Source organism: Urtica dioica, chromosome 4, assembly GCF_054948205.1.
Source record: "Urtica dioica subsp. dioica isolate 48M chromosome 4, U.dioica_male_clone48M_v1_H2, whole genome shotgun sequence".
In the NCBI taxonomy this organism is placed as follows: domain Eukaryota; kingdom Viridiplantae; phylum Streptophyta; class Magnoliopsida; order Rosales; family Urticaceae; genus Urtica; species Urtica dioica.
Window position 1 is genome coordinate 2243303 of NC_142759.1, and position 25026 is coordinate 2268328.

Here is a 25026-nt window from a genome sequence, read left to right on the forward strand (position 1 = left end):
AAATGTCTCGAGTTCTAAACCCTTTGTGAATGTGTGAATTTTTGATGTTTTTTTTTTTGTGAATCTCTTTAATTGAATTACATGTTTATAAGGTACAATAAAAAACACAATAGTCAACAAACCATCTCGATAATATGTTTATAAGGTACTATTACATAGAAAACCAAAAAGATAAAAAATAAACATCCGAAAATACAAAATCACGGGATAAGGTGGTTGTAGAATAAGTCCACGCACCATTTCTTCCTGAACATTCTCATATTCTCACTTTGAAGAGTGTCAAATGATTCGTTCAGTACTACGTGCTCGACATACTTCAATGCGAACATCCCGCAATCACCGCTACAACACAAGAATAAGTTGTCACAAATAGTTGAAACATAACTTGAAAAAACATGATTGTTTAGAGAAAGTTGTCAAAAAAAAGTTCAAATAACTAGTAAAATAACTTGTCAATTAAAACTTGTAAAAAAAAAAAAAAAACTTCTAAAATAACTTGTCTTGAAAAAACATGATTGTTTAGAGAAAGTTGTCAAAAAAAAGTTCAAATAACTAGTAAAATAACTTGTCAATTAAAACTTGTAAAAAAAAAAAAAAAACTTCTAAAATAACTTGTCAATAAAAACATGATTGTTTAGAGAAAGTTGTCAAAAAAAAGTTCAAATAACTAGTAAAATAACTTGTCAATTAAAACTTGTAAAAAAAAAAAAAAACTTCTAAAATAACTTGTCAATAAAAACATGATTGTTTAGAGAAAGTTGTCAAAAAAAAGTTCAAATAACTAGTAAAATAACTTGTCAATTAAAACTTGTAAAAAAAAAAAAAAAAACTTCTAAAATAACTTGTCTTGAAAAAACATGATTGTTTAGAGAAAGTTGTCAAAAAAAAGTTCAAATAACTAGTAAAATAACTTGTCAATTAAAACTTGTAAAAAAAAAAAAAAAACTTCTAAAATAACTTGTCAATAAAAACATGATTGTTTAGAGAAAGTTGTCAAAAAAAGTTCAAATAACTAGTAAAATAACTTGTCAATAAAAAGATAATTGTTTACCTGTAAGCACATTGTGGGACCTTGTCATCGACGATCCACGTCGGCACAGTGAACTTAATTTCACCATGTTCACTTTCCCGGTAAGAGTGGGGATGGTTCTTGAAGAAACCACCTATGGCCACAACCCTAGCAAATGCTCGACTCCAAGTCTGAATAATAAACATTTTAACAATGTTAAGTAACTCTTAATTTAATTAATTGTTGCTCTAAGGTAATAATTGTGAATAACATAACATTTTACGTACCTCCATCAGCTCAGTGAAGTCCTTTTGATGTCTCGACGACTGCATGAGATCCTTTTGGCAGTCGAAGACGGTAATGGTCCAGGCCTCGATGTCGATCCGAAATGTGAACCAATGAAGGTTCTGGAAGTTCACGACGAACAGGATCTCTCGAGCACCATCCCAAGGCAAAATATCGGCGTCCCTATACCCAGTCATCGGGCTAATAGTTGCCCTCATGTCCCAGTCCACGGGTTCGGGCTCTGCTCCCAGTTCGATGGCCTTGTTGATGTTCGCTTCTTCCGTTCTGAATCGGCCGTACACGTGCTGGACCCACCGACAATCCATGATTCGGACGTCTTGCCGATAACCGTCGAGACCTCGTTGGCGAGCCCGAACCATGTGAATCATAGCATCAATATGCTGAGACATTACAAACATATAGCGTTATTTTAAATTGATTGGAAAAAGTGAAATTATATAATAACGTACCGAATCATGTAGCCATTTGGTTTCTGTCAATATCGTGTCGAAGAAAATCGTGTCTGCGTCGCACGTCTTCAGTCGAACAGACTCCATGAATTTGCCGTCCCACTTTTTTATCCGCAACCACTTAACGAAATTATCAAACTCTTTTTGCTTCGCGTCCTTCAACGGCTTGAACTTGGGGATCGGCTTTTCCAAATACTTGGGCCTCGTTGGATCAGTGAATTCGGACCAACGCGACGTCTTCTGTCGCACTTGCCGATGTGGACGTGCCGGAGTAAGCTGTGCCTTCTGTCTTTTCCTTAGAGGAGTTGTGAGCGGGCGTAGCTTATCCGAAATGTCTTCTCTACGAGGACTCGACGAAGACGTCGATAACCTGGGAGAAGTCACCGGCCTGATCTCCGATCGCTTCGACGACTCGCGATGCGTTGAAGATGGCTTCTTCGACTTCTTCGATGACTCGCGATGCGTAGAAGACGGCTCTGACTTCTTCGATGACTCGCGATGCGTAGAAGACGGCTCTGCCTCATGCGATAGAGACGCCGGCTTTTGACTAGCCGCCGGAGGAGGAGGAGGAGGAGGAGGAGGGGTCCGGCGTTTACGACCATCATCTTGGGTCGTGGGAATTTCACCCCCAGGCAAGCCCGTTGCGTCCTCGAACAAAATGTTCAGCCTCCTCCACATAGAAAGCTGAAAGTCAAAGTAATAAAATATGTCACAAAATTTAAACTTGTCAAAAAAATTTAAACTCAACTCTAAAATTTAAACTCAACTCTAAAATTTAAACTCAACTCTAAAATTTAAACTCAACTCTAAATTTTAAACTTAACTCTAAAACGTTAAATTATATTTAAACTTAACTCTAAAACGTTAAATTATATTTAAACGTAACTCTAAAACGTTAAATTAAATTTAAACTCAACTTTAAAACGTTAAATTAAATTTAAACTCTACTTTAAAACGTTAAATTATATTTAAACTTAACTCTAAAACGTTAAATTAAATTTAAACTCAACTTTAAAACGTTAAATTAAATTTGAACTCTAACCTGTCTAACACTCATGCGCTCAACTCTACGGCCGGTCGTGGCAAGAGAACGTAAGACTATCCCTTGTGACTGAATCATTCGTTTTTGGGATGCTAGCAGTTGTTCTTGAGATGCTCGCAGTTGTTCTTGGGAAGCTCGCATTTCTCCCCACATTTCCCGTGTTATGACAAAGGCCTCGGGAATGTCGGCGCGAGAGGTCGCTGTAGGCCTCGATCCCATTGCGGGAGTGGTCGGACTAGCAAGACGAACACGTGGAGTGTCTGACACGTGTTCGTCGTCGGAGTCTCCGACGATGGCATCTTCTGCAACAGTCGCGACTCGATCTATTTCTTCTTCGATGTCTCGCGGCTCTGTCGCATCTTCGCCCTCGACGTCTATGGGATACAGACATTTGCTCGTCTGTGTCTCGAGGAGAGTGAACATTTCTTTCTCTGGTGCCCTTGGTCTCAGCATTTGAAGAACACCCACCTACAATACATTAATAAACGTTACCAATATTCCAAAATAATGTAAAATACATTAATAAACGATAAATAATAAAAAAGTTACCGTTTTTTTATTCAAGACCGCCTCGATGTCTTTGCCCATTATGAGCACATTACTAGACCACGAGTGCATCCGGGGCACACGAATCCCCTGGTTCGACCCGAACCTCATCCCGATCTCTGGGATAGCCTCGTACGCCCAGTAATGAAGGGTATGGAGATTACCCGTCAATGTGTACTTGGCCTCTTTCTGTGCCACATCCGGCTTGTCCTTCAACTTCTTTTGCAGCGTTTCGTGATAACGCCGTAGGTTCACCGACAAGCTGGAATACGTCTCTGCCCAACTCAAATTTCCCCAAGGCATCTTGAAGAAGAAGGGGAGGTCTTGAACGATGTATAGAAATTTCTGCCACCTTTATTCGATGGCTTTGTTGGCCGGCTGCCCCAGAAGATACCCGTAGACGAATACGAGCAGCCCGAGCTTGAACGCAGCGTCAGGGCTTCGACATATGGTGAACGCGTTGATCAACGCGCTCAACTTGCTTCCGGCAACGCCGTTCAAGTGATCCGTGATCAATCCATCGTTCTTTCGCTCGTCTTGTTCGGCTTTGGTCGGACCGTCTTCATAAGTCATCCCCGAGACGAGTGCGTACTCGAGGCGTCCAAATCGTACCCGTTTGCCTCCGATACCAAAATGTATCTCGCCGCGTACTGTCGCCTCGATCTTCTTCTGAAGGAGAGTATGTACGAGCACCGGTGAGAAACCAAGCTCGCTCTCCGTAAAAAATTGCTCGAACGGAGTCCCGAGGATTCGTTCTTTTATCCCGAGCTCATCGAATCTACTCCGTACAAGCTTCAAGATCCCCGTCCCACCGTACGTGATACGCCCCGGGAATGAGACGTTGTATATGTAGTTTAAATTGTCCTAAAAAAACAACAAAATTAAATCAGAATCACAAAACAAGAAATTAAATTTAAAAAAAAAAATCATCGTATAGCATCGTACAGCATCGTATATCATCGTAAAACAAGAAATTAAATTTTTTAAAAACATCATCGTATAGCATCGTACAGAATCGTATATCATCGTAAAACACGAAATTAAATTTTTTTAAAAAATCATCGTATAGCATCGTACAATATCGTATATCATCGTAAAACAAGAAATTAAATTTTTTAAAAAAATCATCGTATAGCATCGTACAGCATCGTATATCATCGTAAAACAAGAAATTAAAGTTTTTTAAAAATCATCGTATAGCATCGTACCGCATCGTACGACATCGTACAAAGTCGTACGACAATTTTTGAGAAAACATAAACCCATCGTACACCATCGTATCGCATCGTAGAGATCTATGAATTTCATCGTACGACATCGTACAGCATCGTACGACATCGTACGATGCATCAATCTCATCGTACACTGGCCCTAATTTCAAACCCTAACATTCTAAATCCGACCCAAATCAACTCAAATCAACTCAAATAAGATTAATACTAACTCATAAACCCTATTCTAACTATTTCCAAAGACATTTAACAACAAATTAGTTGAAAACTTACCTTTTTAGATGACTTTTGAGCTCGGGATTTCTGTGTTTCACCGCCGCCGAAGATTGAAGCGTTTCCATCGTACGCCATCGTCCTCTATCGTATTATATCGTACTGGCTCGTACAAGATCGTATGCCGTCGTACAATATCGTAGGAGTTCTCAGTTTTTTCTTTGTTTTGAACGAGTGAAATGGAGGAGAGAGGGAGAGAGGCGCGAATGAGTTCAAATAGAGGAGAGGGGTATATTTGTCCGTTTTGGGTCCAAAAGTCCATTTTTAGATATTTTAAAAAATTAGGGTCTAATCTTGATATTTAATCAATTTTTAAGCCCACTTAATGAAATTTCTCTCCCTGATTATATTTATTTTATAATTTCCAAATAACATAAACATAAGTGATAACAAGTTCAAGCTTGAAATATTTAAAAAAAATGTTCTCTTCATATTCATATTGCAAGCAATAGTTCCAAGTTTTATATTTTTTTAACACTTGAATTAAGCAAAGCAGTCAGAATAATAGCAATTCAACAACATATCAAAGGAAATCCATCACCGATTCATGAACTCACTACACCACAGCTCTATGGAAGATTAGTGCGAGACGAAGCCAATAACAACAAGAAGAAAAAAAGAAATCGAAAATAAATAAACAAACGACATCTTCATTAATTAAAAATAAACTGGAGTTCAAAAGATTAAAGGGAGAAAAAGAAACTGTGATTGTCGATGAACACGTCTCTCAAATCTTTTTATCTCCAAAGCTAAAACAAAAGTATAATCCAAACTAATGTGTATGATTTAGGTTACAAATGTGTTTTTATCACTGAAAGAGCTGTTTTTGGAGTCATATGAGCCTTCCATTTAGATCCAATGGTCAATTTCCTATTCCAGATTTCTGAAGACGCGCGACTCGCAGTGCGTGAAAGACTTTTTCTGTTTATGCGTACTCCGTGCGTAAGACTCTGTGACTTTTCGGTGCAGGATTTACAATCCGCGGAGCTCGGTCTCGAATTTTTATGTCTCCATGGAGCACTCATACAACTCTGAGATTCGTCGAGGTGTCTTCGTGGCGCGCGGAAGAGAGAAATTTTTGCACTTATTGTTTTGAACTCTTATTTCGACCCATTTTGACTCCAAGTTGCGTTTTTTTTTCTTCTTCATGGAATTGACTCTGAACACTCTTTTGCTCCTTTGAACATGTAACTCATCGAAAACACACTACAAACCATCAAAACACCTAAGTATAGAGAGTGGAGAACAAAGAGCTACAACCATGTTGAGAAGAGATTGAAAGAGAGAGAACGATAAAAAGAGATTGAATTGGGAAAGAATAAAAAAAAAGGGTAAAAGAGTATTTGCACACGGGGCTTGCGAGTAGAATTGTCAAAATTAACATTTTGGTTGATTATGGGAAATAAGTTATCAAATGGTACTAGATGTGTCAATTTTTCATGTTTCTAATGTTCAACTTTGGTCCAGAATGGTTTGAACGAGCAGACAACATAAAAAAAAAAAAAAAAAAAAAAGTGAAAAAGAGATTATTTCAAAACTATGATCATTTTAAAAGTTTTTGGCAAAAATTCAATAAATATTTTTTATTCCAAAACTATGTTTAAATTTGTCAATAAATATCGATTTATTGTCAACAAATACAGTTATATTGGATTTTTGTAAAAAACTTTCTAAATAGCAGTAGTTTTGGAATAATAATTTTTTTGTTTTTGGTAATTTAAAGGAAGAAATTAGCAGGAACTTGTTGTCGTTGGTTGCTCTGATCTTTCACTGAGTCAATCAAGCAATGGAATATTTAGGTACTCTTCTTCTCCTCCAAAACCCATCACACCATCTTCATTGAATACCAAACCAGCAATGCCCATTTCGCGGTTTCTTCTCTTCTCCTCCAAAACCCACTCAGCCGAACCTCTCACTCTACTTCGAAGGTACGCTTATTCACACCGAAAGCTAACAAACACCAATCTTCTTCTTCTTCTTCTGCAAAGCTTCTTCACGATTTCGTTCCTTTTCGCAGGTTTGGGCCAACAAAGGGGATTCAATCGCGCAGCTACGTCAAACACCCGAGAGGAAACGGTAATGGAACTAGTCGTGTTATGAATGTGGATGCACAACAAAACCCTCGTTCTTGGGCTTCTTATGCTCTTGTAAGTTTCGATTGACTTGTTGAATAGCTCTCTTTAGGTCACTCTCGTTTTTTGGGATTGCATTTATGAATTGTATTATTCATTTTGCAGCCAGGTGCTATACTAGGTTTTGCCAGCCTGGTTGCGATTTTCCATTTCAACGACGAGAGGAGAGCCATTCCCAAAGGTAAAATCATTTTCTCGTTTCCATTTCCATTTCTATTTTATTTTTTTATTTTTTTATGTGTTGATGTTGTAATTTTCTTTCTAAGAAAAGGAAGCCCATAGTTTGGGCTAATAAGCATTGACAACGAAGGTTAAGCTGAAATTGTAATCTAGTTGGCCTGAGAAGACACGTGTTCTTTGAACAGACGAGGAACGAGTGAGATTCCCAACGTAAATAGGGTGCTATGTTGTTGATTCGATGAACTTCATTCCATGCATATACCTAACCAATTGTGGTTTTGGTTTTGCATGCAGAGTCGGGTGTTTTCTTTACTACGTTATAAGTGATGGTGTTTTGGGCACTCGTTAGGGCTAATTCCAGACGCCGCTACGGTCGAGGCGTTCGTTTTCTGAGCTCGAAGGAGAGCAAGAGCTCGTGGGACCCAACTCTGTCTCTCGAGCTTAATCACCGATCCCTCGTTTTGCTTGAGCAATGCCGTTCGAGAAAACACTTCAAGGAGATTTTGGGTCAGGTGATGAGAGCCGGTCTCGTGGGAAAGACGTTTCCCATGGGCAGGCTCATATATTTCTCTGCGGTCTCGTGCCCCGAGAATTCAGACATGGCTTCGTTGCTTTTCAATCACTTCACTTTCTATCCGAATCTCTTTATCTTCAACACCATGATATCTTCGGCCGCGTTCCCGAAAATCCGGTCGTTTTCTCTATACAATTCCATGCTCTACCGTGGTTTGTCCCCCGATAAGCACACTCTTGTGCATTTACTCAAGGCATCTTTGTTCGTGTCGGAAGTGAAACAGATTCATTGCCACGCCGTTGTTACAGGCCTTTTCTCTTACGAGTACATTAGAAACTCTCTGATCAAGCTGTATTTGGACAAAGGTTCGAGAGAGATCGCCCGCCGAGTGTTTGGTCAAATTTCGGAACGAACTCTCGTCTCTTATAATATCATGATCCTGGGCAACGCCAAGGAGGGTTCTTGCTTGGAAGCGATCGAATTGTTTCGTGAGATGTTGAGTTCGGGTCTCGAACCCAATGAATACACGATGTTGGGGCTCCTTGTGTGCTGTGGAGAGCTAAGAGAAACGCGAGTCGGGAAATCTGTTCACACGTGGATGAAAAGGAGAGAATTCAGCGAGTCTCCGAACTTGATATTGGGTAATGCGCTTATGGACATGTATGTTAAGTGCAAGGAATTCGACTCCGCTCGGAAGGGATTCGACTCGTTGTCGGAGAAAGACACTTTTTCGTGGAACACCTTGATTTCGGGGTACGTCAAAGCCGGGGATTTCGAGCTCGCCTTGACCCATTTCGAGAAAATCCCTAAGAAGGACGTTGTCTCGTGGAACTCGATAATAGCAGGATTTTCTCAAAAGGGTGATTACAATACAGTCATAAATCTCTTCAACGCAATGACCGCGTCGAATGTGAGGCCAGACAACGTGACGATGGTGTGCCTGGTCTCCGCCGCAGAAGAAACCCGAGCGTTTGACATAGGAAAGCCGATTCACGGCTTGATCGTGAGAAACCTGATCGAAGTGGATCCATTTTTGGGCTCCGCGTTGATAGACATGTACTCCAAGTGCGGGAGCGTCGAAATAGCTCTCTCTCTCTTCAATGGACTCGAGAAAAAAGACGTCGCCGTGTGGACGACAATGATCGCCGGGTTTGCCTTCAACGGCCTCGGGAACGAAGCTCTCGATCTCTTCCTCATAATGCAGAGAACCCAGAAACCGAACGGGGTGACCTTCGTCGCGGTCCTCACCGCCTGTACTCACGGCGGACTCGTGGACGAAGGTCGCGACATATTCTATAGCATGAAGAAGAGCTTCGGTATCGAACCGGGAGTCGAGCACTACGGATGTCTGGTCGATCTATTGGGCCGCTCGGGAAGGTTGTCGGAGGCGAAGGAGGTGATAGAGAAGATGCCGATGAAGCCGAGCCGGTCCATTTGGGGAGCGATGCTCAGCGCTTGCAGGGCTTTCGGAGACACCGAGTTGGCAGAGAGAGCTTCGACGGAGCTTCTCGAGTTGGAACCTGAGAGAGAGGGCGGGTATGTTCTGTTGTCGAATATTTACGCCGCGAACGAGAAGTGGAAACATTCGGATATTATCAGAGGAGTCATGGAACGGAGGGGATTGAAGAAGACGGCTGGTTTTAGTAGGAATCGGAGTTACTCGTGATATTGTGGCCCCTGAAGTTTTTGTGCCCCGAAATTTTCTAGATGAGGAATGTAACAAGTTTGACCTTTTGACTCTTTAACCTTCAGTGTATTTCCGACTTGGCTCTTCTGTTGATTTGCGAACAATTCGAACACTTATTCTGAGATCGCCAATCGCTCTATAATAGCCTTATTCTGGTGTCATTTTCTAGTGCAGCCTGAGCTTTTCTATATAGTTTTTGAATTTTTTGATACGAAATAAACAGTTTGCTTACTCATAAACGGTCGCTACTGGGCTTCGATAGCGATTTACTTTTTGTAAGAGGCTTTAATATTATAATCTTTAGTATATTCACCATGATTGTGCTATAGGATTTAATCAAGATGTTTATCCTAAAAATAGGTCAATATATATTTGCTCTCATACAGATATTTAAGTTGTCATTTTTTCCCTTGTTTAAAATGCGGCCAAATGCATAGTGACATTGTGAGTTCTTGATTAATTCTTTTTAGTAATTCCGATTTGTTTTCAAATTAAGGTATTTATTATATTTTGGGTGGATCTGATTTGATTTTGAGTGTTGGATCAGGACAAGGCACGAGCTCTGCGAGAAATACCGTCAAAGGGCCGGGCGGTCCGTTCACACTAGTCAACACTGAAAATCAGACAGTCACAGAAAAGGACTTCATTGGAAAATGGGTTCTCCTTTACTTCGGCTATACTTTTTCCCCCGATGTCGGGCCCGAACAACTACAAATCCTGGCCAAAGCCATTGACAAACTAGGTCTGTTCATGACTTCGCTTTGGACACAATTTTTTATTTTTTATTTATTTCAATTGCTCACACTCTGGTTTTTGTTATTTTTTTTCTTCTCCGAAACAAGAATCGAATCACGGCGTCAAGGTCTTACCGGTCTTTGTCACGCTCGACCCGCAACGCGACACCCCTGCACACCTTCGTGCTTATCTCAGTGGTTAGATTTTTAATATATATACTTTTTTATTTTTCAAAATTTTATTATAGTGATTATCGGGTTTTTTCACAGAGTTCGACCCGAGAATCATTGGCTTGACGGGACAAGTTTCCGCGGTTCGGCAGATGGCACAAGAATTTCGGGTTTATTTCAAGAAGGTTGAAGAAGAAGGTGACGATTACCTCGTTGATTCCTCTCATAACATGTAAGTATACTTGTTCAATTAAAAATTCGAAGAAAAACAAATTTCAACATTGCATTTAGTCTTAGTTTCAAGGGAAGTGGCTTAAATAGCTTGTAGATGAAGAAATTTTTGTTTTGGTGACTTTAATATAGGATTTACTTTAATTTAATAGAATTAGTCTTTTCCCAATTATATCTATCAACAATTTTAGGAATAGTGGCCTAATTCTGAACACATACTCATTTAAATTATTTTTATTTCCAATATTTTTATGTGCTATTTTTTTAGTATTTAGTGTTTTTGTTTTAAGGGCATGAACTTAAATAGCTTTTAGGTGAAGCAATTTTCCGTTAATGACTTTAATATAGGATTTGCATCCATTTAATATGATGGTCTTTTTCCCAATTTAATTTTGTAGCAATGTTAGGAATTTTGGACTAATTCTGAACATAATTCTCATTTTGGATTTAATTCTGTATTCCAAATTTTCAAGTGTCGTTTTCATTTGAATTATTTCTGTAACCCCTTGACTTTGATTATGAAATGGGAACAGGTATTTGTTGAGCCCAAAGATGGAGGTTGTAAGATGCTTTGGTGTTGAGTACAATTCTGATGAACTATCCGAAGCAATATTTAATGATATGAAGAAAATCCAAAACTGAGGCTTAATACACATTGATATTTTTATGTGCCTAACCTCTTTTACATGGTACGCATTCAGTCTTTTTTTTTAGTGTCTCAATTGAAGACAAAATATTATCTCGGTCTCGAGACATTTTCTTCCTCCACTTATTTTGCTTAATCTGTTTCATGATAATTGAGTTTTTGATAATACACAATGGCTCGTCCATTTCCTTTAAAGAATTTCAGGGGTTCGAGTTTGAGGAATAAAATGGATAATTTGTTTTTTTTTATCTGCTTGCCAATGTAAGTGTATCGCCTCTTGATTTGGTTGCATGATTTCGATGGCTATAAGATTTCTGTGAAATGATTTTCGATACTTTTCTCCCCATCAACAATAATTAAATTGAGTCATTGCCGACACACGTTTTTTAATATATTTAATTATAGAAAAAAAAGTATACAAATTTCGACGTGATCGTCAACACTCAACACAAGAAACACACTTGTCTATTCATTACTTGACGCGTACAGGTGGAGGCCCAACAATGTACTGATTGATTCGGACTTTTTATTTTTAATTACTCAACTATTATTTCGCTGGGAAATTTGCTCAACTTAATTTAACTTCGTATAGAAAGAAAAATTATTTTACCTATTACCCTAAAAAAAATCCCTCTATCTAGTATCAATGACCCCAACATTTTGGTTTTTAAACAATACAATGTAAGTTAGAGACTTGGATCTCCTTTATGTTTTAATCGAATCATACACCTATAGAACGAAGCTTCCGGTTTCAAACGAAGCTCGAAATTTAAATCCTCGTTGTCCCATTTTTAAAAAAATAATGGTAACCACTCATTTACGTATGGACAATAATTAATGACAATTAATACCCTGTTCAAGGACAGTGTGAGACACGACAAAATATCTTCGCGAGGAGCCAATAAAAAATTGCCTCTCTCCACCATTATTCTCATTACTCACCATTATTCAACAACACAACGCAAGATCGCGTAACGAAACAAAAACAAAAAAACAAATCTCACGGTAACAGAACATGGAAAGAACCTCTCACTCAAACAACAACGGACTTAATAACTCCGTTAAACTTGCCGTTACCGTCAGCGTTGGGTGTGCAATTGTCCCTGACGGCGGAGAGTTGGTAAGGTGAGACGTCAGTGCCGAGCCACTGCTCGACGGTGAAGAGCTGTTGCTCGCAGGGAATGTGGGGCCCAGTTGACGTCACCTCGAAATAGTTGACGTACCATCCGTGGTGGGCGCCCGACCCGTCGGAAGTGAGGTTGAGCTTGCAAATGGGCCTATCCAGACACGGCCCGCGTCCGCTGAAAATGTCCAAATTGCCCCTCTCGAAGTAGTTGTAGCCTGGGCCCATTAAGCCGGCCCAAGCCTCCAGGTTCGTGATCTTGATCCCGTTCCCGTCCGACGTGTACAGAGTCGCGCCGATGATCGAGTCCGTACCTCCCTTCAGGACCGAACCAGTTCGCACGTAGACCGTGTACACACAGTCCGAATCCTTTATTTTTAAATTAAATAAAAAAAATATATTAGTTAAATGTCTTTTTTTTTTTTAATTAAGAAGAGATGGAAAAAAAAAATGACTTACTGATTCTGCGATGTAGATGGAGAAAGAGAGGATGAGAAGAGAGAGGAAGAGTGTGGTGCTGCTTCGGACCTGCATTTTTTTTTTTTTTTTTTGCGAAGAAGATGATGAAGAAGAGTGTGATTTGTGAAGGTTTGTCTGGTGGTGATATATATAATCAATCATTTACATGATTGACTTTTTTGGCCTTTTTTTTTTGTTGTTGTTGTTGTTTTGGGGTACTGATCTAGTGCGGGAGCTTCCACAGTTTTGGATTTGGACGTCCATGTGAGGCGCAAGGTGCCACGTCGCAGGCAAGGAAATTTATCAAATTAGAGTGACTTTTCTCTAATTGCTGCCTTGATGATAATAATACTACTACATGCTATACTAATTTAAGTATAACCCATACACCAAAAAACAAAAATGTGTAGATTTCTAGAGTCAGTTAATTTCAAACTCAATTTATGTGATCATTTTAAATGTCACCATGAAAATACTTGTACCAAATTATGAAAGTTTATGGAGGCTTTTGATTTTACAAAGATATCGTTTAATATAATTTGTGAGAAATTTAATATTGCTATTTTAATAATATCTTTTTTTAATAAGTATTAATCAATAATAAAGAAATCTATAACTAATTAAGCTACTTAAAAGTTTAAAACGTGGTAATTTTATTATATCCAACGTTTTAAAAAAATTAGCAAAATAGCCAAAACGCTTAAGTGACATGTTTTAATCTCGATTTTACCCTTTCTGATTGTGGAATTGGTTTAAACCGATATTCAAATGGAAAAATAGTATGAAGTAGCCAATTCAAACAATGACTTTTGCAAAATAGTCATAGTTTCATTAGGTATAGCAAAATAGCCAATTGAGAGTACTGCGACTTTTAATCCTGCCTCGATTAATTTTAATCCAGCTTTCATAAAACTTACATTATGTCTTTATAGTTCGTTGGGATTAAATTTAATCCAGCCTAGATTAATCTTATTTTGGCTATTTTACTTATAGTTGACAAACTATGATTATTTTGCAAAAGATTAAGTTCTATTTGATTATATAGCCGCTTGACCCTTATTCAAATTAGTATTCTATTGATATTTATCATTTTGTTACTATTTTTCAATAAGTAATCTCTCTCTCTCTCTCTCTCTCTCTCTCTCTCTCTCGGGTCAGCCTTGAGGAAAAACAACAAAACAAACAATAGTATATATTTTACGCATGGCAAAAAGTAGAACACTAAAAAAAAAAAAAAACTACAATCATGAACATGTGGGGGTATGTGAACTTTAAAGCCGTTTTTTTTTTTTTCTTCTTTTAATGCTTGTTTTCGTTTTTTTGGGTTTGGATGTATTTTTTATTTTTATTATATCATTGCTCATGTTAATAACTTAATGGACTTACTTGTTTCGGATTTTTTCACTATTAATAGTTGTTAATTATTATTAACTTCAAATTTTTTGGTAGTGGTTCTAGGGAACTAGGTAGTGTTGAAAGAGAGAATAATGGGTAATGCAATTTTTGTGAAAAATGAACATCACGTGTGTAGGGGTTAGTTTCTTATTTTTTTTGGGAAGTCTTTATTTAATGTATTTTCTTTCTTTAATTTTTTTTTAAGATAAACAAAACAATTAGGTGGCAACAGTTATGAGAGTATTAACGTAATAGGCATGCAATTAAGTTATTGTAATGGCTATTTATTTAAAAAATGTAAACGCTGGCTAAATTAAAATTACAAAGTTTCAATTAAGTTATTTTGCTACAGTCTCCAATAAAAAATAGCACAAATTCATTAAAATGTCGGTTATTCTTACTAGAAAGTTGAAACTATCTATAATATTTCGGATAGAAAAGAAACTATTTGTAATTTTTAATTTGGTGTCCGACATCCATTAATTAAAAAAAAAAAAAAAAAAAAAAAAAGTAGGTGCTAGGGCAGTCTTCTGTGAAAAAGCGTGGGCATTTAAAACATGTCTAAGACTTTTCCATTTATTTATATTTAACCTTTACAAGCCAATATCTTTACCATAGTTTTTATTTATTTATTTATTGTTATTTAATGCTACCAACCAACCATCAAAATTACAAGGATGGAAGAAATTGAAAAAGATAACTAACAGAAGTTAAATTAACGAAGCTAGCAATAAATGGTAGAGTAAGAGAACCATAGACCCAACAAATGACTTTCAATCTCCAAAAGAAGAACTACGTCCATGGATAAATCGAAATCTCGTGAACCTAAGGTTGGCTAACAACCAGAGATCTTCATTTTGAACGTTCGATATGGGACCAAGATATTGTGCACAGATTACCGGTACCGTGGAAAATAGTTCCGGGATTTCCCGATACCATTTTTTACGGTTCCGAGAGTCTCATTTCCCGCAAAATATGGGACATGATCAAGAGATCCCATTTCTCGGGTTCCATATGACCAGCTTTACCTAAGATCCCATCGAGACCTCGTGGAAAACAAGCCCATAGACATAGACACACGCACTCACGAAAAGGGCAAGTGTGGACATTTCACACTACCATACCAACATTCATACCAACACTAAATAAATCAATAGTTATTCCACTAACACTAAAATTAACACTATAAACATAAAATTAAAACTCGTGAGCTTAAGATTCCCTCAAAAGATAATTTTTTTGCTTTTTCAATTTCAGAAAAAATATTTTACATATAAATTTTACTTTCTAGCCTCACCTTAAAAAATAGTCGTTGAAGACGAGTCACTGAGGAAAACGACGTACTGACAAGTGGCCATGTTAGCTCAAGATCAATAGAAAATATGTTTGTAAACAAATAGAGAGAATATGTAGTCGAACCACATCGTTGAAGTCGACACCTACACTAGAAAGATTGTCAAGGAAGAAAAAAGCTGAAATATTCTATATGGACTAGAACAAGAAAAAGAAAACTCTATTGCAACTTCTCTCGGCCGAGCAGCACGATTAATCAATACCAAAATTGGTGTTTCGGGCATCCTAGAACTCGTGGCGGCCCAAAAGAATAAAGACTTCGATAGCTTTTTTTTTCATTTTTTTTTCATGGTGAGAGAAAAGGGGGAACATTGAAAGTTTAGTTGCAAATGATTACCTAATCTTCGATTGAAGTTAATAATTGAATTGAGCAAACGTATTTGGTATCAACACAAAATGTTATTAATCGGATTGACGGTGAAATGAAGTATAATAGGGCATCCTCCGGTGCATATAATTAAATATATATATATATATATATATATATATCTAGTAATGTTATTTTGAAAACACACGCGCCCACACACTACGCATTGAAAAAAACCTATTATCATTGTCTAAACATGAGATTCATTTTGCTACCGAAACTTAGAGCATCTCCAATGGAATTGGAGACACAAAATTTGTTGTATTTTTTACACAAAATATATTTTTTCTCCAATGTATTACCCTAAAAGGAATATTCCAATAATATGCCTTTTGATTAAACTTTTTAATCTAAGTGCTTCATTAGTTATTTGTAATGTCTAATTAGATATATAAAAATGTAATTGTATTATATTTATTAAATATGTGTAACATACAATATAAATCAGTAAAAATTATTTAAAAATAAAAATGTAATAAATAAAAGTGAAATTAATAAATTTCATTACATAGATAAAACAACGTGTTAAAAGTTTTATTACATAGAGATGACAACATGCTTAATATAGTTTGATGTTTTGGTGTCAAAATTACACAAAATATAGAGTTTTTTCGGTATTTTTACCATCTGAGAACTAACTCTATTTACAGATTTTTAAAGTTCTCCATTGGAGATGCTCTTAGTTCACGAATAATCACGATTTTTTTAGAAATGCTCCTAATTGAAATATTCATATTCTATAGAAATGGTTCTATTTGATATTTTCAAATTTTATTTTAATTAGGTATGCATATGCCTAAGTCGATTCTTATACAACCACAACTTTATCACGCAAAACATGGTCAAATGATCCAGAGTGTAAATTATTTGGGTTAAATGAATTTAAACTAAATTACCTTTGTTCTTATAGTTTATTCATATATGAAATTTCCCATTTATTCCCAGGACTTTAGTAAACGAAATTGGTTATCTTAATCTTATTCAGGGTATATATATGTATGTATATATATATATATATATATATATATATATATATATATATATATATATATATATATATATATGAGTATCTATATATGTATAATATATATATACACACACACATAAAAAGCCTACATATGTGGAGTAATCCTATAACGTGATTGACAGAGAACAATATCCGTCTGCAATCAATTTTTTTAAGCAAATTAACGTAATTTAACGATTTTTTTTATATCTCTATCGTAGTTTTAGTATTTCTTAGACCGAGTCCGAGTCTTGTATATTAATATAACTTATAATTAGCGTTAGGCTCACAATGATAGCTAAACAAAAGGCATTACGTCCGCATAATTCTTTCCCAATCACAACTCAATGAATGTGGTTTTCAAATCCAAACAAAAAAATTAGTGACACCACAAACCCATACACTAATCAATTTTCAACATAGTTTCTTTTGAGACCCAAAAATAGGATGTTTGTTAAATGATCCTCGCTCATTGCGTTGTCATTTCCCAAAGCTGTAATAAGCTGTAAAAAAGGAAAAAGAAAAAAAAAAAACACCTAATCTCAATAGTTGTAGAGATACCCATAATGAATAATCTTATCAACTCATATTATAAAGAAATCTTCTATCAAGCAAACCTCTTTTCTAAGCACCGCTCCCCCATTGTCCATACATGGAGGGGCGGGCCCCGCCCCCTGATCCGAACGCGGACAATGATGACGTCCCTTTGTCAGCGCGTGAACACGAGACATATGTGATTCAGATCCCGAAGGACCAAATCTACCGAGTCCCTCCTCCCGAGAATGCAATTAAAGCCGAGCATTTTCGAAAACCCGAGACCAATCAAGATTCGCCACCTAAGCCTTGCGCTCCACGTTGCGGATGGGTGCTCTGCATGGGTATCGCCATGGCTATCGTCAGCGTTGCCTTTGTCGTCGCTATCTTGTCGTTGTACTTCGTCTTGAACATCGATAGCCCTAATTTCTTTGTTGTTCGTCTCGTCGTCGTCGACTCTAAAAAGGTATATCCTAAATCGCCAAGCGCTTTTGAGATCTACTTGAAGGCCGATAACGAGAACTCGAGGACCGGGATTTACTATGAGGAGAACGGTTCGGTTGCCCTCTTTTTGAAAAAGGAAAGCATTGGTCAATGCCAATTTCCAACGTTGCACCAAGTTGAGAAAAGCTCCACAAATGTACGACTTCTCGTGCATGGAAATGGAAAAGCTCTCAATCTCAACAAGACCAAGCCCGGTTCGGTCGTACCATTGGATTTGCAAATGAAAGTCCCGGTGACGATGAATATAGGGTACCTAAAGATTTGGAGGAATGAGATCTTGATTGAATGCAAAATCGAGGTTAGTTTGTCAAAAAAGAGAGGTGCTTCTTCGAAAATTATTTCTCAAAAATGTGAGACCCAATTCAATCCCTAATTATTCATGATCCTTATTTTATTATTATTAAGCTAGGTTGGTGGGTCAACCATTATGGTGGTTAATATGTATCTGAAATGAAATGTGTCGATCATGACCAATAATGCGATGGTCATCAATTTTATCATCAGAAACTAGGATCGTAGGATATATTTTGTGCAATATATTTTTTTGTGATGTTTTATCGATATCGGTCTCGTTATTTTTGTTCCCTTTTTTGTTTTATGAGAATTATTCATTTGTCACATGACGTTTGTGGCAAATCTAAATTTGTTTACCCCTAAAATTTATCAAATCCTGCTTTCAAAGATTCATTTTTACATGTCCTGATAGTTTAATTATTTGCTTAAATTATTGAATTTCTGATAGAGGTGCATATTCAATCCATCTCAAAAAAAAAAAGGAAGAGAAAAAGAGACAATAATTTATCTAATTTTCATATAGAAATCTATATTTCATTTAGATAAGGTTTTCTGCTACATGTAACTACCGTTTACTACATTAGATAAATGTAGGAACTTGAATAGTACATTTAGTTGAAATCGTATTATAGATGTAATTGTTGAATATATTAATTCGTATGCGTACACGATTCTTATATCGTCTAACAAAAATATCAATGGAAATTGTAAGCAAGCCATACGAAAATCTGATTGGTATATTTTTCAAACTATACTCTAAAATAAAAGTTATAAAACCTGATCAATACTTTCAGTTTACATTATGAAAAGAAAAAGAAGGGGATTCTTCGTTCCTGCAAAATAATCAATATTTTGTTCTAATTAGATAGATGAATGAAGAACTAAGAGTACTTTTAAGAGCTTTGACATTAACTTGATTTTGAAAACTGAGGATGGGAGCTAAATTTAAAGGGCCTCAACCTCGAATTCTTTTAAAGAGTCCCTGAATCCACAAATATTGCATCCACTGGAGGATTTAAAAGATCGTTGAAAATCATAGTGATTTTTCAATTGTGGACCGAATGTGGGTTATTCTCTTAAGCTGTCTAAAATCTCCAAAAATCGCTAACAAAATCCAGCAACATTACGGTGACATCCTAAAAAATGGTTTTATTTGTTTATTTTAAAATCATAAAATTTATGTTAAAATTTGTATCCATCATAATATTTATGTAAAATGAAACCATCAGTCCGTGACATTTTGATCATATTGTTTAATGAGTTTGACTCTTAAGCTTTTGTAGTGGGCTTGGAATTCTAAGACCAACTCCATCCGATAACACCATTTTCTACTCTATTTTACAGTACATGTCACATCAAACACTACCTCATCTCCAACCGAACTCTATTTTTTACACCAAATTGAAATATTAATTTTATATTCAACTTTCTCTTATTTATTTCTATACCCTTATATTTATTTAATATATTTTAATTATACCACTTATTCATTATTTAATAATGAAGTATTACTCCATAAAATTATTGAAAATACAAATTAACACAAAGTAAACTTAATATTTATTAAACACAAAATACAATACAAAACAAATTAAATAAAATAAAATAAAATAAAAGTACAATTACACATCTGAATTAGAATATTTTGTTGTATTTTGTTTTTTTTTTATTTATTTTAATGTTCTTTTTTTTTTTTACATTTCGATGTCGTTGTAATGTTATTTTATTTCTCTTTTAATATTAATGTCATTTTAGTTTTTTTCAAACTCCAAATATTAATGTTGTATTTGAAAATAAATTTAATGAATAATTTAAGGATAAATATGATATAATTTTATAAATCAATACAAATATATAAATTATAAACTTTATAGGGACTAAAAAAATATTTTGGAGTAGTGAATAGTGTCACGCCATATTTGGCGTGACACCAAATTGAAAAAGCATGAAACGCTATAATAACGTAAAATAAAGAGTACGGCTGGAGGAATTACACACGCTATTCCCAGCATATAGAGGTCGGATGGAGATGCTCTAACAACCCATACTATCACTAAATTTGGTGTAGAGGAAAACTATACCCTCGTGCTTTGAAGGAGTCTCATTCAAAGCATTATCTATATTAAAACAATGCAGAAATTTCAAAAGTAACTATTTTTCAGTTTGCAGAAATAATTCTAAATTGGCTTTATAACAAAATTAGTATATAGTTTTTTTGCTTTACATGAATCTAAAAATAATAAAAAAATTTAAATGAAGCCCAAAATATCAAATATTGGTTAGAAAATGTTTGTTTACATTAAGCTATTTTTTTTGCAATTAAAATTTAAGGTCCATTTTGTATGTGGAAATCTAACTCAAAACCAATTGGTATTAAGTGGAGGGTCCCAACCAATATATAAACACACGCTCATTCACACACACAACTAATGTGAGACTCATTTCCCACTTCAATATTGTAATAGGTAGGCTTTTGTTTTTATATATATAATTAAGCCTAAGAATAACGAGTCTAAGATTTTATCGATACCGAAATTTTGATTTTATAGATATATCGACTACAAACTACTATATCGATTGATATCTTATAAAAATATATAAACCGACTACCAATAATACCGATGGTATATCGTTGATATATTGTTTAACGACAGTTAAACCGACTAATATATTATAACAAAATATAATTACAAATATGTTGTATATTTATTTTTAAAATGTATATAATATATACCAACATGTCTAATAAAATATACATAGATATATGTATTTTTATGTATTAAAGAAAAACAAAGAATCGGATCTACAATGAAAATCGTACATACATATGTACAAAGTATTGCGATCAACAAGTATGCGTGCAAAAAAAGATCGTATGAAGGTTTTGTATGTAGTTGTGTCTGTTGTAATAAATTTAAACTTAGCTCACGACCATTGTAAAAGTGAAATTTATTTTAGTTAAAAAGAAATGAACAGTGTATCGGTATTTAGTGAGTTATAATAATTTTGTACTGAACATTTCCATTTTCTGATATATCGAAGTATACCGTCGATATTTTAAACCTTATAACCCTACTATTTTGGACTTCATTTAACATTATTTATGGTTTACTGTTTAAATTTTAAGAAAAATAATATTTATAATTGGAAAAAAACTATTCTTGAAATAATTAAAATAAATCCACTGTTTTCGAAATGTTGAACTTTTAAAATAATTAACCTGTTGTAGCTTATTGCAAGAATAACGCAACAATAGTATTTTTCAAGTTGTAAACAATTATTTTATCTTATATTTACTAATTCTTTTAAAAAAAAATTTATCATCTTGGGCTCTTTATTTAAATTTGTTTATTATTTACAACTTAATTTATAAAAAAAAAATCAAATAAAATAACAAAAAATTAGAAAAATAGCCAACTTAAACGTTTGATATTGCTAAACAGCCAAGGTTTGGTAAATATTATGTAAATAGCCATAAATGATGACGTGGCTTAAAATGGCAGTGGCTATTTACTTAATATTTACGTTTATAAATATATAAATTGGTTATTTACCTAATATTTACCAAACCTTGACTATTTAGCAATTCTCAACGTTTAAGTTGGCTATTTTGCTAAATTACCCATAAAATAAATGTTTAAAGCATAAAAAAATATTATTTTTAAAATGATATAAAACATCAAGCATTATAGGTTTGGACAATGGAATGTTACACTATAAAATGACTAACTACTTATGTAATTTTCCCAAAAGAAAGAGAGAGTGGTTATATGATCTCAAACGGCCCAATTTGTATGACCTGAAAGGTCCATTAATAAAAAAAGCTACGACATTTCCCTTCAATTATTTAATTATTGGGCGAAAACGGCCCACTAATCAATTAGTGGCTGAAAACGGCCTACTATATATAGTGATTGAGCTTTGTAGCTACGACGCAGTTGGATAAATGTTATTATTTTCATTTCGTAATACCATTAAAACTATTTTACTCTTCCAAAATTAATGTGTATAAATATTTCAATACCCAAATTCAAAACTATTCAAACGATAAAATGGATTTTTCAAATGTAAATTTAAAGTGAAATAAAACTCACAAAATCTGACATTTGCTTATCGTATTTTTATGACTACAATCAATAAAAACCATAAGTTAGCCAAAAATAAATATTAATCTTGTAAATGTGATGGCTTGTCTTTCTAAGTATATATTTGACTCGATGATGGAAAACGTATTCATTAATTTGGTGCTGCCATGATAAAAATGTAACCCTTTTTTTTGTTTTTTTTCTTCTTCTTTGTTTTAAGCCACTCAAGTAAAATATAACCTTTATTTTTTCTTTTAATAAGGCGGGTATAATCAAAGATAGAAATGTCGACGGTCGATTTTGTGCCGATGACCACAGAAAATTGAAATTGCGGTAGTCGATGGAAATTGCGACGGAAAAAATGTGAAAATTTGTTTAAAAAATGCCGATGGAAATTACGGTGTCGACGCAAATTTCGACAAAACATGAAAATGCCGACGGAAATAATGTTGCATAATTCTTAATATAACAAATAAATTAGTTTCAAACACTCACATAATAAGTTTAAACTCCAAATTCAAATCTCCAACAAACGTAATAATTTTACACATCATAAAAAAAAACATAAACAAAAGGTCCGAAACACTTAATAGGTTAAAAAACAAAGATAAGTTCAAAACACATATTAAGTTCAACATAGATAAAAAGACTCAATAGTAGGTTAAGTGGCGGTGGGGTTGATAGTAACCCCCGGTTCGTGCTTTGAAATCACAGTAGTCAAACCATTAAAATAAATTCGAATTCTATCAAAACAGCAAGAAATTCTAACTTTGAAATCTAAATCTCAAACATGAAATAAATTCGGGTTCTATAAAAAAACAACATTAAATTTTAACTTTGAAATCTAAGTCTCAAATATCAAATAAATTTGGATTCTATAAAAAAAATTGAGAAAAAGATATGTGAAACACACAATATAAATACACATCTTTCATTCAGCAGGATTTTTCCAAAAAAATCAAAATGATAAGATTTCATCACAAATTCAAACTGTCGACACAAAACAGTAAGAATAACATGGGAATTTCGCCGGCATTTCAAAAAAATGACGGAAATATTGTTGATTTTGCACAGAAGGCGTGGAAATAAAATATCGATGAAATAAGTGGCGAAACGATAAAATGTAATTTTTGTGCCGAAATCTCAAAAATAACGAAATTTCAACGCAATTTCTCCAAAATACACCGAAATTTTAAACATTGGATATAATAAAAGTTTACTTTCTAGAAAAGAGTTTATTGGTCTCATTTAGTGTCAAGGCAACTATTTGTATGTAGTTTTGGATGTGAGTGAATAGTGTTTATTCCTCTTTTGACACGTCTCAGCTGCCAATGAATGACACACACAAACACAATGACCGGTTGATCCATTGTCGTACCAACAGTCAAAATAAATATAAAAAAAAATTATTATAATTCTATTTTTTTTTTTCTTACTTTGAAAGTGCAAAAGCAGAGCCATTATCGCAGAAGACATTTATTTTCCCCGTGAACATAAAGCAAACTGCTTTTAGCAGGTGATAGTACTTTGATAGAGCGCTGGACAAAAGGAGAGAAACTTTAATGGAACCATACCATAACCAAATACTCGTTAATTATAATAATAACAAAAAAGTAGCCAAATAAATCACAAAAATTCTAAAAATTGTTAAATAACCATTTTTTTAATAAATAATTACCTCAACTTATTTACGATATTAAAAATTACCTAAAAACATTCCCGCTTATTTTTATTTTTAATTTTTTCTAATTTTTTTCAGTGCCGTAAATAAATTGAAGTGGTTATTTACAGAAAATTTACAAAAAATTGACTATTATACAAAACACTACAAGTCAAATGATTATATAGCTAAAAGATCATAATAATAATAATTAAACGAATCACACACATAAATAACTTACTGCCCATTATCCCAAATAATGAAGAACAAAAATGAAGGAAATAAGAATAAATAGACGCAGCGATTTATCCTAGATTCAAATTCAAGTCGAATCCTAATCCCAAAACGTTTGATCTTATTAGCAATCCACGAAAAACTCATGCGAAGAGATCCCCTAGTATTATTTTAAGACAATGGACACATAAGAAACTTTCAGTCCAATATATTCTTTTAACAGCTAACAAAACTTTTGTAATTATGCAATAAAGGACATAACATACTTTTTCTTTCTTCTTTTTTGTGTTCTGTCATCTCATGCAGTATCACATTCAACTTAATTTGGTTGGAAAACGCACACAGACTCACAAATATATATATATAGATATAATCTAGGTGATATGCTTAGTGGTTTCATTGGATTCAATGTTCCATATTCTTCTTTTGTTTGGACATTATAAAGTTTATTTTTTTCTTTATTTGTTTCTTTAGGTTTTTTAATTAAAAAAAAATGATTTAGATTTATTTATATATGAAAGACACGCGCAAAATTCGAGGTATTATAGTTGTCTTGTATCACTGAGGATAATCGAAAACATTCTTGACTTGTGCAAAGCTGACTCAGTCTAGTTCTCTTTTTGAGTTTTCGGTCTTTTTTTGACCCGAAAATTACATGCAACTTTCTTTTTCATGTTTCACTATTTCTATGCTTTACCTGAATATAAAGAACTTTTAATTTGTTGGATTTTAATACCTCCTAAGACTACTCTTATTTGTATGGTTCTTCTGTTCAAGACTGCTTGAAAAAAATTAATAATATACTGTACCAATGCCTTTGTAAAAAAATTGCATTAATAATGTCATGTCAATTCTGTAAA

At 34.6% G+C, this 25026-nt stretch overlaps 6 protein-coding genes across 6 annotated transcripts; 3 read left to right on the forward strand and 3 right to left on the reverse strand.

The window, feature by feature from the left end:
• Positions 1 to 72: 72 nt before the first annotated feature.
• Positions 73 to 3696, reverse strand: LOC149399197 (uncharacterized). Its single transcript, XM_089613109.1, has 7 exons — positions 3356 to 3696; positions 2807 to 3274; positions 2284 to 2448; positions 1765 to 2004; positions 1297 to 1695; positions 1052 to 1200; positions 73 to 342 (listed from the first exon to the last, which is right to left on the reverse strand). Exons 1-7 carry the CDS (start codon positions 3653 to 3655, stop codon positions 201 to 203), a joined length of 1863 nt encoding a protein of 620 aa, XP_089469235.1. The 5' UTR covers positions 3656 to 3696; the 3' UTR covers positions 73 to 200.
• A 10-nt stretch (positions 3697 to 3706) lies between these two features.
• LOC149399198 (uncharacterized) lies at positions 3707 to 5024 on the reverse strand. The gene is made up of 2 exons (XM_089613114.1): positions 4858 to 5024; positions 3707 to 4216 (listed from the first exon to the last, which is right to left on the reverse strand). Exons 1-2 carry the CDS (start codon positions 4933 to 4935, stop codon positions 3707 to 3709), a joined length of 588 nt encoding a protein of 195 aa, XP_089469240.1. The 5' UTR covers positions 4936 to 5024.
• A 1585-nt stretch (positions 5025 to 6609) lies between these two features.
• On the forward strand, positions 6610 to 11400 carry HCC2 (Thioredoxin superfamily protein). The gene is made up of 7 exons (XM_089612756.1): positions 6610 to 6785; positions 6875 to 7004; positions 7095 to 7170; positions 9918 to 10112; positions 10213 to 10302; positions 10375 to 10507; positions 11040 to 11400. Exons 1-7 carry the CDS (start codon positions 6715 to 6717, stop codon positions 11146 to 11148), a joined length of 804 nt encoding a protein of 267 aa, XP_089468882.1. The 5' UTR covers positions 6610 to 6714; the 3' UTR covers positions 11149 to 11400.
• Positions 6938 to 9492, forward strand: LOC149399200 (Tetratricopeptide repeat (TPR)-like superfamily protein). The gene is made up of 3 exons (XM_089612755.1): positions 6938 to 7004; positions 7095 to 7170; positions 7464 to 9492. Exon 3 carries the CDS (start codon positions 7496 to 7498, stop codon positions 9347 to 9349), a length of 1854 nt encoding a protein of 617 aa, XP_089468881.1. The 5' UTR covers positions 6938 to 7004; positions 7095 to 7170; positions 7464 to 7495; the 3' UTR covers positions 9350 to 9492.
• Positions 11401 to 12039: 639 nt separating the features above from the next.
• On the reverse strand, positions 12040 to 12891 carry PLAT1 (Lipase/lipooxygenase, PLAT/LH2 family protein). The gene is made up of 2 exons (XM_089613324.1): positions 12735 to 12891; positions 12040 to 12644 (listed from the first exon to the last, which is right to left on the reverse strand). The coding sequence occupies exons 1-2, from the start codon at positions 12807 to 12809 to the stop codon at positions 12186 to 12188; spliced, it is 534 nt and encodes a 177-aa protein (XP_089469450.1). The 5' UTR covers positions 12810 to 12891; the 3' UTR covers positions 12040 to 12185.
• Positions 12892 to 17507: 4616 nt separating this feature from the next.
• LOC149399202 (NDR1/HIN1-like protein 13) lies at positions 17508 to 19506 on the forward strand. Its single transcript, XM_089613122.1, has 2 exons — positions 17508 to 18191; positions 19471 to 19506. The coding sequence occupies exons 1-2, from the start codon at positions 17508 to 17510 to the stop codon at positions 19504 to 19506; spliced, it is 720 nt and encodes a 239-aa protein (XP_089469248.1).
• Positions 19507 to 25026: the final 5520 nt, after the last annotated feature.

Coding starts and splice junctions, on each gene's coding strand:
- LOC149399197 (XM_089613109.1), bottom strand. CDS start 3,655: ATGCCTTGGGGAAATTTGAGTTGGGCAGAGACGTATTCCAGCTTGTCG. Junction 1,696..1,764: donor CCAAATGGCTACATGATTCG/GTACGTTATTAT, acceptor GTAATGTCTCAG/CATATTGATGCTATGATTCA. Junction 1,201..1,296: donor ACTTCACTGAGCTGATGGAG/GTACGTAAAATG, acceptor TTTATTATTCAG/ACTTGGAGTCGAGCATTTGC.
- LOC149399198 (XM_089613114.1), bottom strand. CDS start 4,935: ATGGCGTACGATGGAAACGCTTCAATCTTCGGCGGCGGTGAAACACAG. Junction 4,217..4,857: donor CTCAAAAGTCATCTAAAAAG/GTAAGTTTTCAA, acceptor TTGTTTTTTTAG/GACAATTTAAACTACATATA.
- HCC2 (XM_089612756.1), top strand. CDS start 6,715: ATGCCCATTTCGCGGTTTCTTCTCTTCTCCTCCAAAACCCACTCAGCC. Junction 7,005..7,094: donor CTTGGGCTTCTTATGCTCTT/GTAAGTTTCGAT, acceptor TTCATTTTGCAG/CCAGGTGCTATACTAGGTTT. Junction 10,508..11,039: donor GTTGATTCCTCTCATAACAT/GTAAGTATACTT, acceptor AAATGGGAACAG/GTATTTGTTGAGCCCAAAGA.
- LOC149399200 (XM_089612755.1), top strand. CDS start 7,496: ATGGTGTTTTGGGCACTCGTTAGGGCTAATTCCAGACGCCGCTACGGT.
- PLAT1 (XM_089613324.1), bottom strand. CDS start 12,809: ATGCAGGTCCGAAGCAGCACCACACTCTTCCTCTCTCTTCTCATCCTC. Junction 12,645..12,734: donor CCATCTACATCGCAGAATCA/GTAAGTCATTTT, acceptor TTAAAAATAAAG/GATTCGGACTGTGTGTACAC.
- LOC149399202 (XM_089613122.1), top strand. CDS start 17,508: ATGGAGGGGCGGGCCCCGCCCCCTGATCCGAACGCGGACAATGATGAC. Junction 18,192..19,470: donor TGATTGAATGCAAAATCGAG/GTTAGTTTGTCA, acceptor AAGCTTTTGTAG/TGGGCTTGGAATTCTAAGAC.